The following is a 19,453-nucleotide window of genomic DNA, read 5'->3' as shown; positions in this document are numbered from 1 at the left end:
TCCCCTAATCCTACCTTAGTTGGCGGAAATAAGAGCCGATCGCCAGAGGGCCGAATATGAGTCACCCAGTCCGTCAGAGCCTGACTCATCATTGCGACCCATGATGTAGAGAAGGCTCAGGAAGGTCAACGGTCAAAAGTTTGGTTCGGGAAATTAAACCCGAAAAGATCGAATCCTGAAAGACCGATCCAAGAAAATCCTCACACGGTCACACCAAGGATAAGTCGGGATCCAATCCATTATGAAAAAACAAGAAATTTCCATAGTCACTTAGACAAGGAAATTGAGGGGTAATTGTTGGGTAATGGATTGGCCACTTCAAGGCCAACAGGCCCCTAGGACCGTTATAACATACGAGCCCACTAAAGATAGCCAGGTCGAGACCTAGCAAGCCAATCGAGGGTATAAAGGTCTTTCGCCAAGCGAAGAAAGGCCACGTTCACTAATGAACATGGCTTTCTCCCAGCGTCCGAGCAAAGCCCCACGTTCAACAATACGTGGTCTAGCTGTCAACGCCGAACCGAGCCACATGTGCCTGAGAATAAATCGGGAGCCCACATCCAAAGCAAGCGTGGCCGAGCCACCCACCAAACCCACAATCTCATGATTGTGGAGCAACCCACGATCCCATGATCCACCTTCTTAACATTGTGCACAACAGATCCTCGGGAACGTGGGGCTGAGAATCAAGGAACACTAACCGCTACTTGATGCCTATAAAATGAAAGGTCCAACGTAGTATTCGGGTAATCACTCTCAAGCTATTCTTGGTCACTTGCTCTCTCCTTCTCTCAAATCATCTACTGACTTAGCCATCGGAGCTATCCTCCGCCGGCACACCTTGGCAGCTTTTATCCTATTTCCTTTTTTTGCAGACCAACACATATTGGATTCAGTGCCACGTCATCTCTCGAAAAACTGTCATCAACAAGCATAAAAATAAACGAAAATTTGCTTCTAACCAATAGAAATTGCTATGATACGAAGTAAAATTGAGGTCGACAAAAATAAAGTCGTTAAACCTAATGAATCTCTTGTAAGTCTCCGTACCAGAGATGAGAGATCTACCCTTAAATCTTTGATGCCCCTTTGATGCCCATATGTCAGTAGTAGTGTATTTAAAAAAGAAAAAAAGAAAAATTAGAATATAAGCAAGAATCACTAAAGGAGTTTTGCCAATTGGCCTTCAGCAGTCCAGATAGATTCCTACACTGTGTTGAAAGTTGAAACTGCTCAGTGCTCACGGGTCAAACCCCTTCCCTCTTTCGGTCTTGTTTTATTCCTGCTGAGAAGAAATTGGTCCTACCGAACAAGACAGATCTGGGAGTGTAAACTGCACACAGCACACACAGGGGGTTTGAGATGGCAAGGACTTCTTCTTCGTCAGGGGAAGTGGAGGGGGAGAAGGAGGAGGAGAAGAAGCAGCTGAAGCAGAAGCAGAAGCGGAAGAAAGAGGCGTTGGGATGGATTGAATGGCTGAGAGGGTGGATGTATTTGATATACGAAATGCTGTTCCAGAGGATTATTGCCAGCCACTTGCAGAACCCTTTGCCTTTGCCTCCCGCCAACGATTTCTCCTGCATTGTCACCGGCTCCACCAGCGGTATCGGCCGCGAAATCGCCAGGTTCCGCTCCCATTGTCTCTTGCCCGTACAAAATAAAGCTCACCTCATTATTACGAGGTTTTTGATTTTTCTTTTTTGGGGAATTATTTCAATAGGCAGTTGGCAGAGGCAGGGGCGCACGTTGTGATGGCTGTGAGGAACACCAAAGCGGCGCACGAATTGATCCAGAAATGGCAGACCGAATGGTCCGGAATGGGTCTCCCTCTCAATATCGAGGTATTTGCATCCTGCAACTTTCTTTGCCCAAAATTATCGCTTCTCCTAGAATTTTTTTCATGTTAGTCAGAGTACTGTTGATGCTAATTTGTTTTAGACTTTTTGTCTTTTTAATTCGTGATGTGCCTGCTATAATATGCTTTTTTTCTGGAATATATAATCACTTTTATTAATGATGCTAATTGTATTGTTATGGCTGACATGATACCGTGGCTTTTGAAGGTGATGGAGCTTGATCTTCTCTCATTGGATTCTGTCGCTAGATTTGCTGAAGCATGGAATGCACGAATGGGACCTTTGCATGTTCTTATTAACAATGCCGGAATATTTTCCATTGGAGGTTCGTATTTCGAATGCAATTTTTTTCCCAGGGTAAAAAACTACTGCATTATAATTTCTAGTTATAAAACTACTGCATTATTCATAAATCAGTATTCAGGGGCTGTATTTCGTAGGTAGGAAAAGATGTTGATTTCTTATTTGGTAGTTATGTGTGTGGGTGAAGTCTGAGTTTGGTACTCAAGTTTTATCTTGACATATCTGGAGGAAAAAAGAAAAAGGTCAAAAAAGTTTAATTTTTGCTGAATAATGACAAGCTAAGTTCAAGCTGGCTTTTCTATGCTCAACTTGAGCTTGAGTTAAGCTTGGAAGCTCCTTTAGTTAATGGAACTGAGTCAAGTAGCTGAAAGTTTTCATTCCAGCATGTGAGGGATTATATCACCTACCTCGACACAACTTGGGTTTAGCTTTGACATTGCAATGATATGCGTGCATGCATGTATGTTTTATTGTTTTCTTGAATTGCTCAAACTATGTCTTTTTTATTTGCTGCACCCCATCAACAGCAGGTCTAAGCTCTGCACTTTCCTAGAAATTTTTGCTACCTTGTTGCACTTTCCTTACTTTTTTTTTTGGTAAATTACCATTTGACAATGCACATGTTCAGCATTTTATATCCTTACCCTTTGCAAGAGCAAATTGTTGTAACTCTTAAGTTTCCTAGCTGTTGTCGACTATTTGGGTGCTTTCCTATTTCGTGGTATGGTAAAAACATTTTAACATAGACTATTGAAGTTGAATTTGTTTATGATTTGGCTATATCTATTAACGATACACATTGACTTCATTGTATCCAGAGCCACAAAAATTTTCTAAAGATGGGTATGAAGCACACATGCAAGTGAATCATTTGGCTCCAGCATTGCTTTCAATATTGCTTTTGCCATCTCTTCTCAAAGGCTCTCCAAGTCGAATTATTAATCTGAATTCCATTGTAAGTTCCACTGTTATCACACATACATATGCATGCCCACACGCATGATGCTTTATCGTGTAATTTGCACAAATGAAAATGTACAATCTTTGGTAGATGCAATCTTTATCAGTGATCTTTCTTTTTCATTATCTGTTATTACAAGTTATTTCTCAGCAAAGCACGTAATTTTCCTAGTGCTGATGGTTGTTGTAATCTTGGTATCGCAACTAGTCATGATTTCTTTCTAATTTTTACATCTAATTTCTTAATGGTGTAGGTAACTATCTCCAATTTTAACAATTTTAATTTGTATGATTACTGAGAAAAGAAAAGGAAAAAAATAAAATAAAATAAAAATCCTAAGCTGTTAATAACCCAAAAGGTTTTGGATAAAATTTATCTCTGGGCTCCACTAAACTGCCTCAAAACTTTCTTAGAATTTTTAAGTGACCTTTCTATTACATACATTATTTCTTATACAAATTCCCGTTCCCATTTGTTCCAGTTGTCGACATACCTTTCTATTACAATTTGATTGTCTCATACTATTAGATGAAAACAATAGTAAACTTTGGCTTCTGAAAATTTATCTAATTCCATAGATATATCCTTTGTATCTATGGAATGAAAATGCTTAAAAATCAGTTTCTGGAATGAAAAATGTAAAGACACGCTCTGGCTAATGCTATATCATTAACTAGGTTTATTTGTTTCTGTGAGCTTTTTGTGCTTTAGATGAATAATCCTTTCTATGTTAAAAGCTTCTATTTAGGAATTTTAGAAGCATAAGTTAGTAGATAAGACATCCGTTGAGAAGAAAACTTCTATTGTTCTTGCTAGCGAGCTGTTGCTCAAATGGCACCTCTTCTCCCCCATAAGAATATGGTTCGAGGGTGAGGTCCTGGTTTAAGACCCAATTGTCTGTAACTTGCATATATATATATAAAAAAAATAAAAAAATCAATCTTGACCCCCAAAATTCTGTTTTTTTTTTTTCACTTTTTTTTTTTAACTGCGTTTATTTAAATGCAGAATAGTATAGTTGGAGTGACCTTCCGAATTGTATTTTTTAGATATCCAAATTAAACTTACATGCGGCTCAAGGTTTAAATTATAAGCTGCTTAAATGATTATTTGCAAGTACCAAGGTAATAAGCTAGTAGTTAATACATTATTCATGTCAACCCTTTTCATATTTTTATAATCAATTTAGTTCTTTTAAGTCTGAGACATTTTTCTTTCTGTAGATGCATTATGTTGGCTTTGTTGATGTAGAAGATATGAATGTTGTTTCTGGGAAAAGGAAATATACAAGCTTAGTGGGATACTCGAGCAGCAAGCTAGCACAGGTTCACTTTGAATTCTATATTTATTCCTTTAAACATTTGATGGCCTGGAAAAAAATTCTTGGATTTGCTTGATTTTTTTTTTTTTTTGTCTTTTTCCTTTTGTCACTTCATTTCCTATTAGAATCTCGTGTTGTCTATTCTAGGTTGCTGTTTTAATTTAGATCCCTTATTCACATTTCAGGTGACTTAAGTATGCCTTTCTTTTGGACTAGCGGACACACTCTTTATTTTTCTTATACCTACATTCACCCTGGATAAATACTGTTTAACTGTATGGTAATCATAATTTTTAAAAATGCTTTCAAGACATGGTTTGAGATGCGTCTCTGATGTAGGATAGATTTAGGGGATCTGTCTACTTGTGCTTTGTGGTGGACTGTATAAAGGAAAATTTATGATTTGAGTGTTTGTAATGATGAGGGAGAGGTGTTGGTGCTTTTAGAATGTGGGATTGATTTGGTGTCAAGTTTGAAGGCAAATGGATCTATTCTTGAAGAAAACAGGTTGCCAGATTATCTAGGCAGTGGTGGTTTGAATGGTTTGTTTTGATTTGTTTTTTTGATAGCGAATGGCTATGGAAAGTATGTGGGGTTCTAGGGTTTTAATAGATGTAAGAAAAGAGGTATGATCTAAGAGAAGAAGAGGGATAAATTAGTGGCCGTTCAGGGGCTGTGGAAAGTAACATGAACAGTGCAGTGCACAAAGAAGAAGAGAGAGAAAACCACACATAAGGCCAAGATGCGCCAATATTCAAAATGCTTAATATTCCATTAATCAAGTTTGAATTTTTTGATTACATTAAGAATAAATATGTACAGAGACTCTCTTCATTGCGCTACTAGCATTAAGATTCCTAAATTGACTAGTAAATTGAAGATCTAACAAAACCTAATAAAAAAACTCTTAATGCCATTAAATATTTTAGAATAATCTAGACCAAATATTTGAGAACATGCCTTACAAAAATAATATATATGCATGAATATTTCGATATTTCAGATCTGCCCCAGCATATTAAAAAACTGTCAACTCAAATAATAAATCAATCTAAAAACTGTTTTAATCCTAGGCACCTATAACATCAGCGTTATAACCATATAGTAGGGGTGGGCAAATTAACTGCCTACCGATTATCGACCGCCTACCGACCAACACCTACCGACACTGCTTAACCGATGGCCAGTAGGCAATAGACTTTTTCTATTTTAGACAAACTCGGTTCGGTAGGCGGAATAACATTTTCTTACCGAACCGACTTTACTGACCGACTTTGCTGACCAATATTACCGACATTACCAACTTATATTACCGAACCGACATTACCGACTACCATTTGGTACCGGAACAAAAAGTTGGCGGAATAAGTTAGTGAAAATTTCGACTTCACCGACAATGGCGGTGCGAAATGTGAAAACCCCATTTTCGTAACCAAATTATCCGACTCCCACCCCTACCATATAGGTTTTTATTTAATTGGAATGGCATGTAAGCCTCATGCACGAAAAGCTGTTAGTTACCAAAAATGAAAATCAGTCTAAGGACAACAACTTGACATTTCTTCCATGGCTGCATCAGTGTCACAGCGAGACATGGACATGCCAAAATCATTAGTAATCAAGTGGGTTCCCATTAAAGCATACAATTAATGGGTGGATGTGTACTTGTCTTATAGTTTGTAATGCTTTTAAATGTGTAAGCTGTGTGGGACTGCTGAAATTTATTCAATAACTTAGAAATCATGACAAACAAAGAGAGACACTTAGCCGCAAAGGCCCATCTCCCTTCCTGACTTTGGCCACAAAGGCTAACTCTGACTATAATTAATGACTTGTTGGAGAGTTATATCAATAGATGGCATTATCATTCTATTTTCGTTGAGCCACTAGTACTAATATTCTAATACTAATAATAGTACTGTTAATAAAAATAACATTGCCAATATAATAACAATAAGAAAAGCAATCCATCATTTAGTACAACTTAAAATTTCCAAATGCTAACTCGGCTTACCATGGACAAAATTTCCATGGCTTACGTCTCTTTTGGAATGCAACCCCTCTTTTCATTATGTAGATAATATGGAGAGAAAAATGACCACACTTTTAATGGCATACAGCTGCCTATTGAGCTGAAATTTTTATGATCCTTGTATGATTAGTCACATGCTTTGGTCACATGTTTTTGGCACTACATTCATTCACGCTTTAGTAGATTCTATAGATGTTTTAAAGCTTAGGTCGTATTCTTTAGGAAACCTTTGTAATTCCTGCCATAGACAAGGTTTCTCCTCCTGATAAAATGTGTATTACTTAAAAGTAATGGGAACTAAGCAGAAGATTAGTGTGTGTATCTGTATATACTTTACTTTTGCTTTAGGAACATATGTCTGGATGCAGTGTAATTATGAACATGTTAATAAAGTCATTTGAAATAATAGCGGAACAAGTTAACAGACATATTATTCTGTAAAAAAAAAGGTCTGGTAGAGTTTCATTAAGGCTTGAGGGAAGAGTTTTTTTTTTTTTTCCTGTGGTTTTATTAGCAGATTTTACATGACTAGCACCCTCAAGTACCTATGCAGCAGTAGCCAGTTGGTCATGCTTATCTACTTTTTATACTTTATTACCTTTCTTAGTCAACTTTTGGCATAAGCATAAATATTCCTCATTACCAGATTTATTCTCCCTTTTTTTTCTCCCCTCCCGTGGTTATTATATGTTGCAACATATTGTTTCCCACTTCAGCATTTTTAATAGGCATTGCCATCTATTGAATTGCATAAAATGATCTAACCAACAAATAATCTCCTCTCTTTTTTCTTTTTCTTTTTTTAACTTTGTTGACCTAGGTTTTTTCCTGAATTTTTTACCCGGGTTTGGAGGGATAAGTTGATTCATCCAATGGAGCTCTATTTGTTTGATCTAGTTAGGGAGTTGTTACTGGGAAAAAAAAAAATTAGAAATAAGCCACTACCCAACAAAATGGTGGTTTACAGCAGGTACATCAAGTGAAGAGCTCTCTGGTGTGTAGAGCTCAAGTTATGCGGATGCATAGTTGCAGAAGCCAGATCAACATCATGACAAGAGTACTCTGGAAATTCTTAGGCCAACCACAATTGGTATAGTGTCTAGATTCATATGGTGGTATAACACTCGAGCAGCTTTCCAGCTGGTTAACAAAGAAAGAAAAAGGGTTTTGCTGTCTTTTTTCTGTCTTTCTTCTAGCCTATCTCATGAATGCTAATAGTTTGGAAAGATTGCAATGGGAATTTTGTGGGAGGGGTTGTTGACGAATATATATACCATTTTTGGATATTGGTTACTAGTGTAAAATATGTAGAACCTGGGGTCACTGGACAACTGCATTGGTGAGAGGATCTCATGGGACAAGTTTGTGGAAGAGCATAAGGATTGCTTGAGTTGTTATCTAAACTTGTTTATTTATAAGGTGGAAGATGGTGGTAGGGTATGTTTTTCATATGATATTTGGCACAGGGGGACTAGAGAATCAATTTCATGATCTTTCTCTGATAGAAAAGAAGGGTTGTTCTGTAACTTGACATTTTGGAACATCTGGAGTGGGTTTTAAGTTTCAAATTCTTGAGACCCTTTTAGTATTAGGAATTAGAGACAGTCAATTCCCTACTTGATCTGTTATACTCAGACAGAGGAGATGATTTTATGTTTGGAGGTTGTCTTGGACAGGAATATTTGTGGTATGCTCTTTTATGAAGCTTTGAAAGGAAGTGCAGTTGGCATGTTCCTTGAAAGAGCATCTGTGTGAAAAGGTCCCATGTAAAGTAGAATTTTCTGTATGGACAGTGGTTTTGAGTGAAATTTTGAGTGTTAATAATCTTGGGGATGCAAGGGATAGCAATTGTGGAATGGTGCTGAATTGTTAGAATAGCAGTGAGACGGTAAATCAACTCTTATTACATTGTGCTGTTGCAAGGGAACAGTGGTCACTCGTTGCTATCTTTAACCAGAGTGCATTGGGTGATGTCTAGGATGGTTGTGGAAGTTCTGGCATGTTGAAAAGGTAGATTTGATTGCCATGAGACTAGTTAGATTTGGAGGGCTATACCTCTTCTTATTATGTAGATGCTTTGGCAAGACAGGAATCACCACGATTTCAATGATGTCTAGTTTAACCTTGCTAAAGTCTATGTTCATTGGGTCTTTGTATGATTGGATGGTGATGGCATTAGGCAGCCTTGATTTTCATTCTTTTCTGGATTTTATTTCTCATTTGAATTTTAGGATGTAATTTCTTGGAGGATATAGTGTACACCTCCTTTGTACTTCTTTCCACCTTTTATTGACAATTTCTACTCCTAATCAGAAAATGATGCATTTAATCTTTATGCTTTTTTTGGCATTGCACACTGCTGGTCTCCTTTTGTTTTAATTTCATGATTTTGGAAATTTTGATAACTTATTGCCATATACATATGCTGTAAGGGGTCTAATGTAATTTAGAGTTTTTTGATAACTTCCAGCCATATACCAGGATTTCAATGATGTCGAGCTTAACCTTGCTAAAGTCTATGTTCATAGGATCTTTGTATGATTGGATGATGATGGCATTAGGCAGCCTCGCTTTTCATGTTTTCTGGATTTTATTTCTCTTTTGATTCTTAGGATGTAATTTCTTGGAGGATATAGTGACACTACCTGTGTACTTGTTTCCACCTTTTATTGACAAAATTTATACTACTTACCAGAAAATGACGTATTTAGTTTTAATGACTTTTGGCATTGCACAATGCTGGTTTCCTTTTGTTTTAATTTCTATGATTTTTGAAATTTAGAGTTTATTGGTAACTTCCAGCCATATACAAATGCTGTAAGGGGTTTAGCTTGAATTTGTAATCAAACGTTTTGAAATCATATGTACTTTCAGGGAATTAGAGGTAGCTAGCGCCCTATAGTTATGCGTATACTCCTGGGACCTGATAATGCAGTCATTGATGCTCTTGATGAATTTTGTTATCAATTCTACACTTTGGTTTAAGGCCTAGATTTCTTCTTCAATTGCATGGCCACTTCCAAACACCTCCATAGCCACTTCCCAACACAGATGACGTGGTTCCTAAACTAAATTTTTCTCATTCTTTTAGTCCCAGTCGTTATTCAACATGAAGCATTTGTCCTAACATTCAAAAACCTTTAGGAGACGGTTAGCAGGCTTTATGGAAAGGTCAATCACACCTTGCTTTTCATATTGTAGATTGTATTGTAGGTTGGCCTTTTTCCAATATCTTGAAATTTTGTAGTTGAACTGTAATAGAAGTTTTCTGTTCTCATCCACTTCATCCTGATTAAGCCACCATTCCCTTTGTTTTTCTTGGCCTTATACATCTTTGTTGATGCTCTTAAGACTTGTACTTGTTTACCTACCACAACCAATGAACTATCATTTTGTGGACAAAGTGTTTTCTATCTTTTGACATGGTGACAGTATTGCACACTGCAGCTAAAAAAATTTTTAGACATGGGAGCATGAATATACAATATCAAGTATTTAAGTTTAGCTGGGCTTGCATATTTCTTTGTAAGCAGAAGAAGCAAACAATTATATGAGTGCTGGAAAGTATTTGTTTCTTGATAATGATGCATTGTGCCAACATAATTCTGCACATTTTTCATTTAAGTCAGGCTTACCATTTGATGAGTGTCCAAATAAGTGGATACAAGAGACACAAGAGCTGTTGAATGATTGAATCCTAACAGATTTTTAAAGTTCTTTCTATCTTGGTAATTGTAACGCCCTACCCTAATGACACAATATTGTTTGTTTTTGGCTTCCTCAAACCAGATTTCCTAGGAGGTCACCTATCCTGGTACTACTCTTGTATAAGCCGCTTTAATTGCGAAATTCTGATAGGTTCATGGCCATCACGGCTTTAAAACGCGTTGTTTAAAGAAGGGTGCTTGTATACATATAAGCATATCCTCATCCCTAAACCCAGGCGATGTGGGACACCACAATTACCTCTTCTTGGGACCCAACATCCTCATTGGGGACCCTCATGGGCTTGTGCAGGCTCTCCCATCTTATGCTGGGCAATCGCTCTGATACCATTTGCAATGCTCCACCCCAATAACACAATATTTTCATTTTTGGTTTCCTCGAGCAGACTTCTCAGGTGGTTACCTATGGCCACATTGCCTGGGTATGGAGATGAAGATGTACTTATATGTATACTCACATCCTTCTTGAAACAATGCGTTTTAAAGTTGTGATGACCATGAACCTATTAGAACTTCGTAGTTAAGCGTGCTTATGCGAGAGTAGTACAAGAATGGGTGACCTCCTGAGAAGTTTAGTTCGGGGAGGAGCCAAAAGTGGACAATATTGTGTCATTGGGGTGGGACGTTATAGTAATTACTTTGATAATACCCTTATTTCTAAAATGCTTCTACTGTTTGATTGTAGAAAATTGTTTCCATTTCTGTCAGATGGAATTAGGTATGGACAATTTTTGTGTTGTTCATCGCCAATGAACTTCAACTTAAATGGCACCTTTTATTCCCCCTTCCTCACAAGAATAGAATGGAGTGGGCATGTGTTCAAAACTCACCGGGTATATATAACTTATCCATCAATTAGAGAAAAGGTGTCATTCATCTGATGTACTTGAGTGTTCCTTTTGGCAATATAAATCTGTTATTGGGAAAAAAAAAAAATTCTTGATACAAATGTTAATAATGTGTCTTTTTTCGTATCTTGTGGAATGCCGTTTTCTCTCAATTTGGTTTGTGTTGGGTGATGCCTGGCAGTGTTAGGGGGCTGTATGATTCTTGGTGGGCGGGTGGCAAAGCTCGCAATGCTGTTGTGTGGAAGATGGTTCCTCTTTGTCTTATGTGGTGCATCTGGATTGAAAGAAATGCTAGATGTTTCGAGGACTTGTCTAGGAATATTGAGGATCTCACACACTTTTTCTTGTACACCCTATTCACTTGGGCTGCTGGTTGGCTAGCGCCCTTAGTGATTAGTTTCCCTGATTTCCTTTTTATGTTTTCTTCTTCTTTTTCTCCCCCTTAGTCGCTCTCTTGTATAACTCTGCGCTTTGATAATGCATCTTTACTTATCAAAAAAAAAAAAAGTGTCTTTTTTCTTTTTAAGTTTTGGCTATGATCATTGTTAGCTTCTTGAATCTGAATATCAGTTCTTAAGGCCACAGAATCATACATAGTGAAAAGTGAATTATTGTAAACAATGAATTAAAATGGTAGTTTTTTTTTTTTAATTGCAGGTTATGTTTAGCAGTGTCCTCCATAAGCGGCTACCTGCTGAAGCTACCATTAGTGTATTATGTGTATCTCCTGGAATTGTGCAAACAAATGTTGTAAGTCTCTTGTAGGTTTTCAATCTCTTATCCATATGGCATCTCATTTTGTTTCCATATATGCATTTTCCTTAACATAAACTGTAACCTGCACCTACGTACCCACGCCACCTGACACAGGCACAAATTTTGATGGGTTTTCTAATAGGAGAAGTAATGTTGGGGTTTTCTTTTTTTTGCCCCCTTTGATAAGTAAATGGAATCTATTAAAAAGTGCAAAAGCGCAACTCAATTACACATGAAGTATACAAGAGAAACACCTAGCTAAAAAAGGAAACCATATCTAGAAAATCATGAAAGCTAGAAAATTGAAAGCAATCAATGGCAGCCATCCAATGGTAAAGTAATGAGAAAGAACACCTTTAATTCTACTTCTATCCTCTCATGGTCTTCAAAACTATGATAATTTCTTTCTCTCCAAAGACTCTTAATTAAGCATGTTAAATCATCAGTTATCCTAAAAGCTTAAGCTGATAGCCATATTAAAAAGTAAATTTAATCATTACTTTAACACTCCCCTTCACTTGTGGGCTCAAACTCTCTTTTAATAGGTGAGGCCTAACACGTGAAATATTTAATTGAAATGGGGGGTGAATTGATGGAGTCAAGGTTCGATTTGAAAACCTTTGGCTCTGATACTATGATAAATCACCATTTGTCCGAAAAGTTTAAGCTGATAAGAAGATGTAAATTTAATAATTTAATTATTACTTTAATACTCCTCTCACGTGTGGGCTCAAACTCCATTTTAATAGGTAAGGCCCAACACGTGAAATATTTAATCGAAATGAGGGATAAATGATGGAGTCAAGGTTCGATTTTGAGGGCCTTTGGCTTTGATTCCATGTTAAATTACTGTTTGTTCCAAAAGCTTAAGTTGATAAGAAAACGTAAATTTGATCACTTAATCATTACTTTAAAACTCTCCCTCATGTATGGGTTTAAGCTCCCTTTTAATATTTAAGGTTCAACACGTAGAATATTTAATTGAAATGGAAGGTGAATTGACAGAGTCAAAGTCTGATCCTAGGACCTTTGGTTCTAATACCATGTTAAATCATCAGTTATCCCAAGAGCTTAAGCTGATAGAAATAAGTAAATTTAATCATTACTTTAACAAAGCATGCTAGAACCATCTTCCACACTGCTGCACAATGAGAACTACCAAATGGCCCTCTCCAACAAACAAAGAGGTCTACCACTCTTCTAGGTATGACCCAATCTAACCCAAAGAGGTTGAAAATAGTATTCCATTAAGTACAAACTATCTCGCAATGGAGTAAGAAATGATCAATGGATTCCCCATATACATGCAACACCAATCTACCACCAAAATATGCCGCTTCCTTAATCCTCCTTAATGTTGTCGCAAAAAAGGCCACTGCCAAAAGGACCTTATTCCATCAAATACTCCCAAGGAAAGGAGTATTGTCATGGGGAATTAGGACATTGTAGAACGATCTTGACATTGAACGACCCTCTTGAAAGTGACCCAACGTAACTTGTCTTTAACAACGCCACCCCCCCACCTTCTACGGGTCTCAAACAGAAAGAGTACAACATATTAAAGAACGAGGTAAATAGATCAATCTCCCAATCATGCGCCACTCTAATAGAGTTTAAGCTCCATTGATGAGTCACTAGAAAGTACAATAGAAGCATCCCTAAAACGAGGTTTTCTGAATAAATCCAGAAAACTACCTTAAGGGTTGATCCCCACACCACATGTCATACCAAAATTTAATCTTTGAGTCGTCACCCACCTCAAATCTAGTATGACAAGACAACTCCCCCAACCCATTTTTTTATGTTTTTCCAAATACCCACCTCATATGACCCATGAACATTATTAGAATACCACCCACCCCACGAGCTGCCATATTTAAGATCCATTACCACTCTCCATAGAGCCTCTCTCTCATACACATAGCATCAAAGCCACTTCTCATGATATGTTTATCATAGTATTCCTTGGAAATATATTACTTGGACTTGGGAACGTGTTAGGTATGCATTTTTATAATTGTCAAATATGCCAAACTTTAAAATTTTATAATATGATAACAAACAAGTTCTTGCAAGTCTTTGATATTGTACTTGTGGGTTCAGTTAATTACTCATCTGACATTGCATGCTATCCACCGTATTATGGGGTCATGCAAAGCGTCTGTCTAAAATATATGTTTTTGTGATGAACACTCTAATTCAAGATTTATTTGCAATGCCCACCTTATTGCTCAAATTAGTGTCAAAATTAATAGATTAATGGACATAAATTTGCAATGTCAATCCTGCTAATCAGTTAATTTTGACCCTGATTTGGTTGATATGTTGGATATTGCAAATTAATTTTGCATTAGAGTGTTGATTGCAAAAATCTATAATTTTGAGGGACATTGTAAATGACTCCATAAGTTTAGGATGGATAGTTGCAATTAACCTGTATATTTTTATTTATATGTTTTCTGTGACAAAGATTTGAACATAAGATTTTTCCTTACCACCCCCCAGATCAGCCTGACAGCCTTTAAAATGATTTAACATAAAATCATACTTAACAAGTGCCTATTGTTCATCTGATGTAATTAAAGGATTGCCAAATCTTATTGAAAATCCATCTACCTGCACCATATATATAAATATTTTGGTTTTACTAAATTATACCCAAAAAAAAAAAAAAAAAAAAAAAAAAAGGAATATTGATGCAAATGGCAACCTTAAGATTTGCGAAGTCAAAATGGGATGCACTAATAGATCCTACATATTTGAGGAGTAATATTCATAGCATCAACTTATTAAGCTTTAGCATCTTTACATTTTTAAAGATTACCTACTTTCTGTACTTAGCAAAACAACATATTTAAAGAAAAAGCAAAAAAAAATAAAAAAATCCATCAAATTGTTCACTTGGAAATTCTACGGTTAGGGGTTTTTGTCTTTTATAGATTTGGCTTGTTCAGTCTCAAAGTTAACCATTCATTTAGTTATGAGTGTAGATCATATCATTCTTGTTTGGGTTTGTTTTCAATTTTCTTTTCATACGGGTTACTGGACTGTGGCACCATCTTTTCTAGTCTAATTGTAAAAAAATGGCCTTTCTCTGTTGAGGTTTATCTTTTGTGCTTGAATTTTGGCTTGTTTGTGTTTAGGCTCTGGTATTTTGTGCCCTCTGATAATTGCTCAAATTTTTTTAACTTTTAAAATAGGTCAAAGAAGGTTGGTATGCTTCTTCTCTTTAACAAGTCCATTATATTTCAACTCTATGTATTATTTGTAGTTTAGCAAAAAGCTCTGCCTACCATTTTTTCCCATGGAAGCGCAGCAACACTGAGATCCAATGACAAAACTAACAGAAGGTAATACAAACGTAAGAGATAATGTAGTTGGCTACCTCCATGGATGAGAAGAGAAGGAATGTTGTAGAGTAATCACAAAGGGATACTAAAACAAGCTTAATGTTTCATTGTTCTAGGAGCTCCTCCCTTCTAATTGAACAGTTTTGACCAGTTTTAATAACATGCCATGCCATCATGTTGGAGCTGAAGAATCTCACTATTTAGTTTATACGTGATGGTTAAAGTGACCATTGTGATGCTTACCTTTTAAAGTGAATATTTAGGGGGCACCTTGCTATAAATGTGTGGACCTCAAAAATATAATGGGACCCATGTAAGGGCCCTCATGGAACAATGTAGGATATGCTTATATATACCAGCCAACCATTTGATTTTAACGATAGCTCAGAAGAAGTCAAAGTAAGAGGTTCTCTTGATAATCTTTCCTTCTCCAAATTTCACAAATAGCACGAAATGTTGGCTTTGTAATCTCAAAATGTTGCCAAGCTGCATCTATTCATTTCTCTTATCCTTAACTTTATTTAATTTCAGGCAAGAGATCTTCCCAAGATTGTTCAAGCTGCTTATCATCTGATACCCTATTTTATTTTTAATGCTCAAGAAGGTGAGTCCTCTAAATGCTAGTACAACTGTTTCATCTTCTCATTTGTACAGAATAATATAGACATCTTTGAGCATGTTGTTTTTAATCCTTATTGAGACATTAATCTCTTCTGATTTCGTAATTGTAAATAATTCGGCCCAAGTTGGTAATAATATTATTTGCTTGAACACTTCCCCTTTATGTTCCCTCCCCTCCCCTTCAAACCCATGGGCTCCATTTTGACTCATCTATAGCTGAACATATAGTTAAAAAGGAGTTGCTTGATGGTAATTTATAAGCATAGATATTTCTCTAAAGGAGACATGTTTCTTTTGCAAGTTGGAGCAAGTATCAAGAACAAGTCTTTAAAGACGCCTAAGAGACACCTTTGACATGGCTTAATTTGTTTTAGATGTGGGTACAATCGAAAGTATAAACCAGCAGTAAAATCCAAGAAAGAATAACTGTGGAAACTGCTTAGATCTTTCAGCCAGTCATACAATTATCTTAGAAATAAGAATTTAAGTAAGTTGATGTTAAGTTCAACAGTATTACAGGTACGATAATTCCTACTCCAAACTGTCGACATAATCAGAAGCATAAGTGCACAAACCGAACCACTCTGATGACAACCAAACCTCTCTCCACCCTGTCAGCACCAACATCCTAGGCATAAACCGGTGTAACACCCAAATAATGGTTAGTTTAGTGACAACAACTTACCACCGTAGAATGTAATGGGTGATGTTCTGCTGTCTCATCACAAAATCTTGATAGAACTCAAAGGACTTCATTTTAGCAGAATTTAGTTCGGTTTATTTGTAATTGAATTCTCTTTTTTGGAACTGAACTGAGATCAATTTTTTTTTTTTTTTTTGACATGTCCACACAAGAGGGGGGAAGGAGAATTCGAACTAGTGACTTCCGCTTCATAAGGCGTGGTCTCCAGCCGATTGAACTACCCCTTAGGGACCAGGGGTAGCTCAAAAACAAAAAAAAAAAATTAATTCAATTCCTTTGTCTGTGTGTGTGCACTTTTGGGAGGCACCAGGGGTGGTGCTAGGCATTATTTCTAAGATGTGGTGGAAGTGGTCCATAATAACAGATGTTGATGAGGTGTACTATAGTGTACCTCACCCCAAAACAACAGAGAAGTTTAATATGTTTACAACCAGAGGGAGACTAGCTGTGCCAATCTTTCTTTCTGTCCCTCTCTAGAAAATCAGTCAGGCCAACTCTGCCAGGCAGCCCCCACTATGGGCAGAGTAAGTTAGAAATATTTGGTTTGTGTTTTTTGGTGATGTCTATGCAGTGGGAGTAGCACTCTCATGAGCGAGTGGAAAGAGAAGTAAATAATTATTTATTTCTTGCTAAATCTGATGGATTTTATTTGGATTTGAATACCGTGGACTTGCAAATTGTGGTTGCAACTAGATTGAATTCTATAGTTTTTGGGTTTGTAAACACATGATTTTGATGGAATTCAGTTTCATTGAATTATTCTTGGTTCTGTGGTTCTAGAATGAGCTAGAGAAAAGAAGTGAGGGCTTCACATGAAATAATAATAGTGAGGATAACTATTTAAAAACTTTCACTGCTTACCAAGAATACTGATTGATTTCAAATCTTGATCTTTCCTGGATTACCATTCACTAGAGTTACTAATTTTTGTTTATAGATAGAATTCATCAAATTTTGTTGTTTGTCATATATATTATAAATATTTATAATATCTAATAATTAATTGCTGTCTCCCAGTCTATCCTAATTTGCCATGTTGGCATCTCTGTCATTTTGTTTGTGTCCTATTTCACTGTCAATCCTACATACACTAAAGGCATGTGTAGGATGCTTTGCAAATGATCAGGTGCCAGGGATGAGCTTAACTGTTCTCACCTAACCACATATGGGCATAGGCATGCATGTTGGAATTTAAGTTGGTTAGGCCTGTCCATGGCTGCTCGTTAGTGGGAATGAGCTTTAAAATGTATAGTGAATGTAAGGCAAAAGAGCCACTTGGCTTCTTTTTTTTTTTTCATTTTTTGAATATAACTTGTGTTATTTCCTAGAAAATCCTTCTATTTCTGTTTCCAAATAAAGTGCATGGTAAAACAAGAGATTTTCCACAGGGGACAGCCCTTAGAGGACCAATCTTTCTAGCTCCGATCCATCCATCATGAAAGGGGTAGTATGCCATATATGCTCCCTGATTCCACAGTAACCTTACATGGATCAAACCTATTAGTGCTTTTCCACCTTGCTGTAGGCTGTAAATTCTCATCCAAAATCATTTACCATGTGGAGAAAGCTACTTATTAAGAGGGAAAAGAAAAATGTCTTCATTTGCGGCCAAGAAAAAGATTTGTTTAGGAGTGCTTTGCAGTAATTACACCCAGTTTATCCCAAAATCAATAAATACAAACTAACCTTGTCATGAATCACTGCCACTGCAGGTTCAAGGAGTGCTCTTTTTGCGGCCACAGATCCTCAGGTTCCAGAGTACTGTGAATTGCTGAAAGCAGATGAGTGGCCTGTTTGTGCTTTCCTTTCTCATGATTGCCGTCCAACAAATCCTTCAGAGGAAGCACACAACATTGAGACTGCGTACCAAGTGTGGGAGAAGACATTAGAGATGATTGGACTCCCTTCCGATGCCGTGGAGAGGCTTCTACAAGGGGAAGAAGTTCAATGCCGATATGGGGCGTAGTTTATTTCGTCTGTCACGCTATGAAGCGCTAAATCGTATTCAACGGGTGCACACACTCAATTCTCGTCCGAGACGCTGTTTAGGGCGGTTTCTTAATTGATTGCTTAGTGATGGCCATTCTCTTGTGAAGTGAGGAGGAAAACTGAAGTGCCTGTCATTCTGGTGGCATTTGATCTTAGTTTTCTGGTCGTGTCCCTGTCCTTGGTTCAGTTATTGTGAATTACCAGTTTTATATTTATTGGGACAATGCTAACACAAGGAGCAGCTAGAATGCCATTACGTCTGTATGGTTATGAATGCCATAAAATATTTCTACAATCTGTGTGAGCTCAACTAACCTCTTGATTAGATTTAGCAACTTTGTTGGAGCAGTGATTTTACAAGTTTGACTTCATTATGTTGTTACACCATTGTGCAAAATGCACAATTAAGAGCTTCGAGTTACAAAAGTTTCTAGTGGGAAGGTTTTTTTTTGTTTAATTGTTATTTATAGTGCTAAACGAAAAGGGTTTGGTTGCCACAATCAATTTGGATCCAAATGTTAGGCCCAATTGGTCGGATAAGATTTTTCTCCATTTCTTTTAAATAAGTAGTGTTCATTTCATGATCAGAGTTTACAATTGGTGCATCAAATGATGTAACATAATATCAAATAATGTGACATTATGTTCATAGTTAGATACAGCAATTTTAAATCATGACCATAAAATGGGAAGAATTCTTATCCTTAGCGGATGACATGGCCATTGAAATTGAAAATTAGGAAGGAAAATTACATGGCTAATTTCAACTTGGCTAATGAAGTTTAAGATATAAAGGAAATGATTGAACATCTATTGAATATGGAGTATATTCCAACATAATGAAACCATACACTTGAACCTTGTAAAGTATGTTGCGTCATACAATTCTAATTATACGATATGTTTTTTTGTGGGCTAGATTGTTCAATATCAGTCTCTCATCTCTCAAGGAATTAAAAGGATTTTTGATATAGTGCATTTTTCTATC

At 36.7% G+C, this 19,453-nt stretch overlaps 1 protein-coding gene across 1 annotated transcript; it reads left to right on the top strand.

Moving 5' to 3' along the window:
• The first annotated feature begins 1,163 nt into the window (after window positions 1–1,163).
• LOC132184064 (dehydrogenase/reductase SDR family member FEY-like) lies at window positions 1,164–18,898 on the top strand. The gene is made up of 8 exons (XM_059597548.1): window positions 1,164–1,625; window positions 1,721–1,841; window positions 2,064–2,181; window positions 2,978–3,114; window positions 4,344–4,445; window positions 11,704–11,796; window positions 15,684–15,756; window positions 18,189–18,898. Exons 1-8 carry the CDS (start codon window positions 1,363–1,365, stop codon window positions 18,440–18,442), a joined length of 1,161 nt encoding a protein of 386 aa, XP_059453531.1. The 5' UTR covers window positions 1,164–1,362; the 3' UTR covers window positions 18,443–18,898.
• The last annotated feature ends 555 nt before the right edge of the window (window positions 18,899–19,453 follow it).

This window comes from Corylus avellana, chromosome ca6 (assembly GCF_901000735.1).
Source record: "Corylus avellana chromosome ca6, CavTom2PMs-1.0".
Lineage (NCBI taxonomy): Eukaryota > Viridiplantae > Streptophyta > Magnoliopsida > Fagales > Betulaceae > Corylus > Corylus avellana.
The sequence above is the reverse complement of the archived record's forward strand: the minus strand, read 5'-3'. Positions and strand labels throughout refer to the sequence as shown.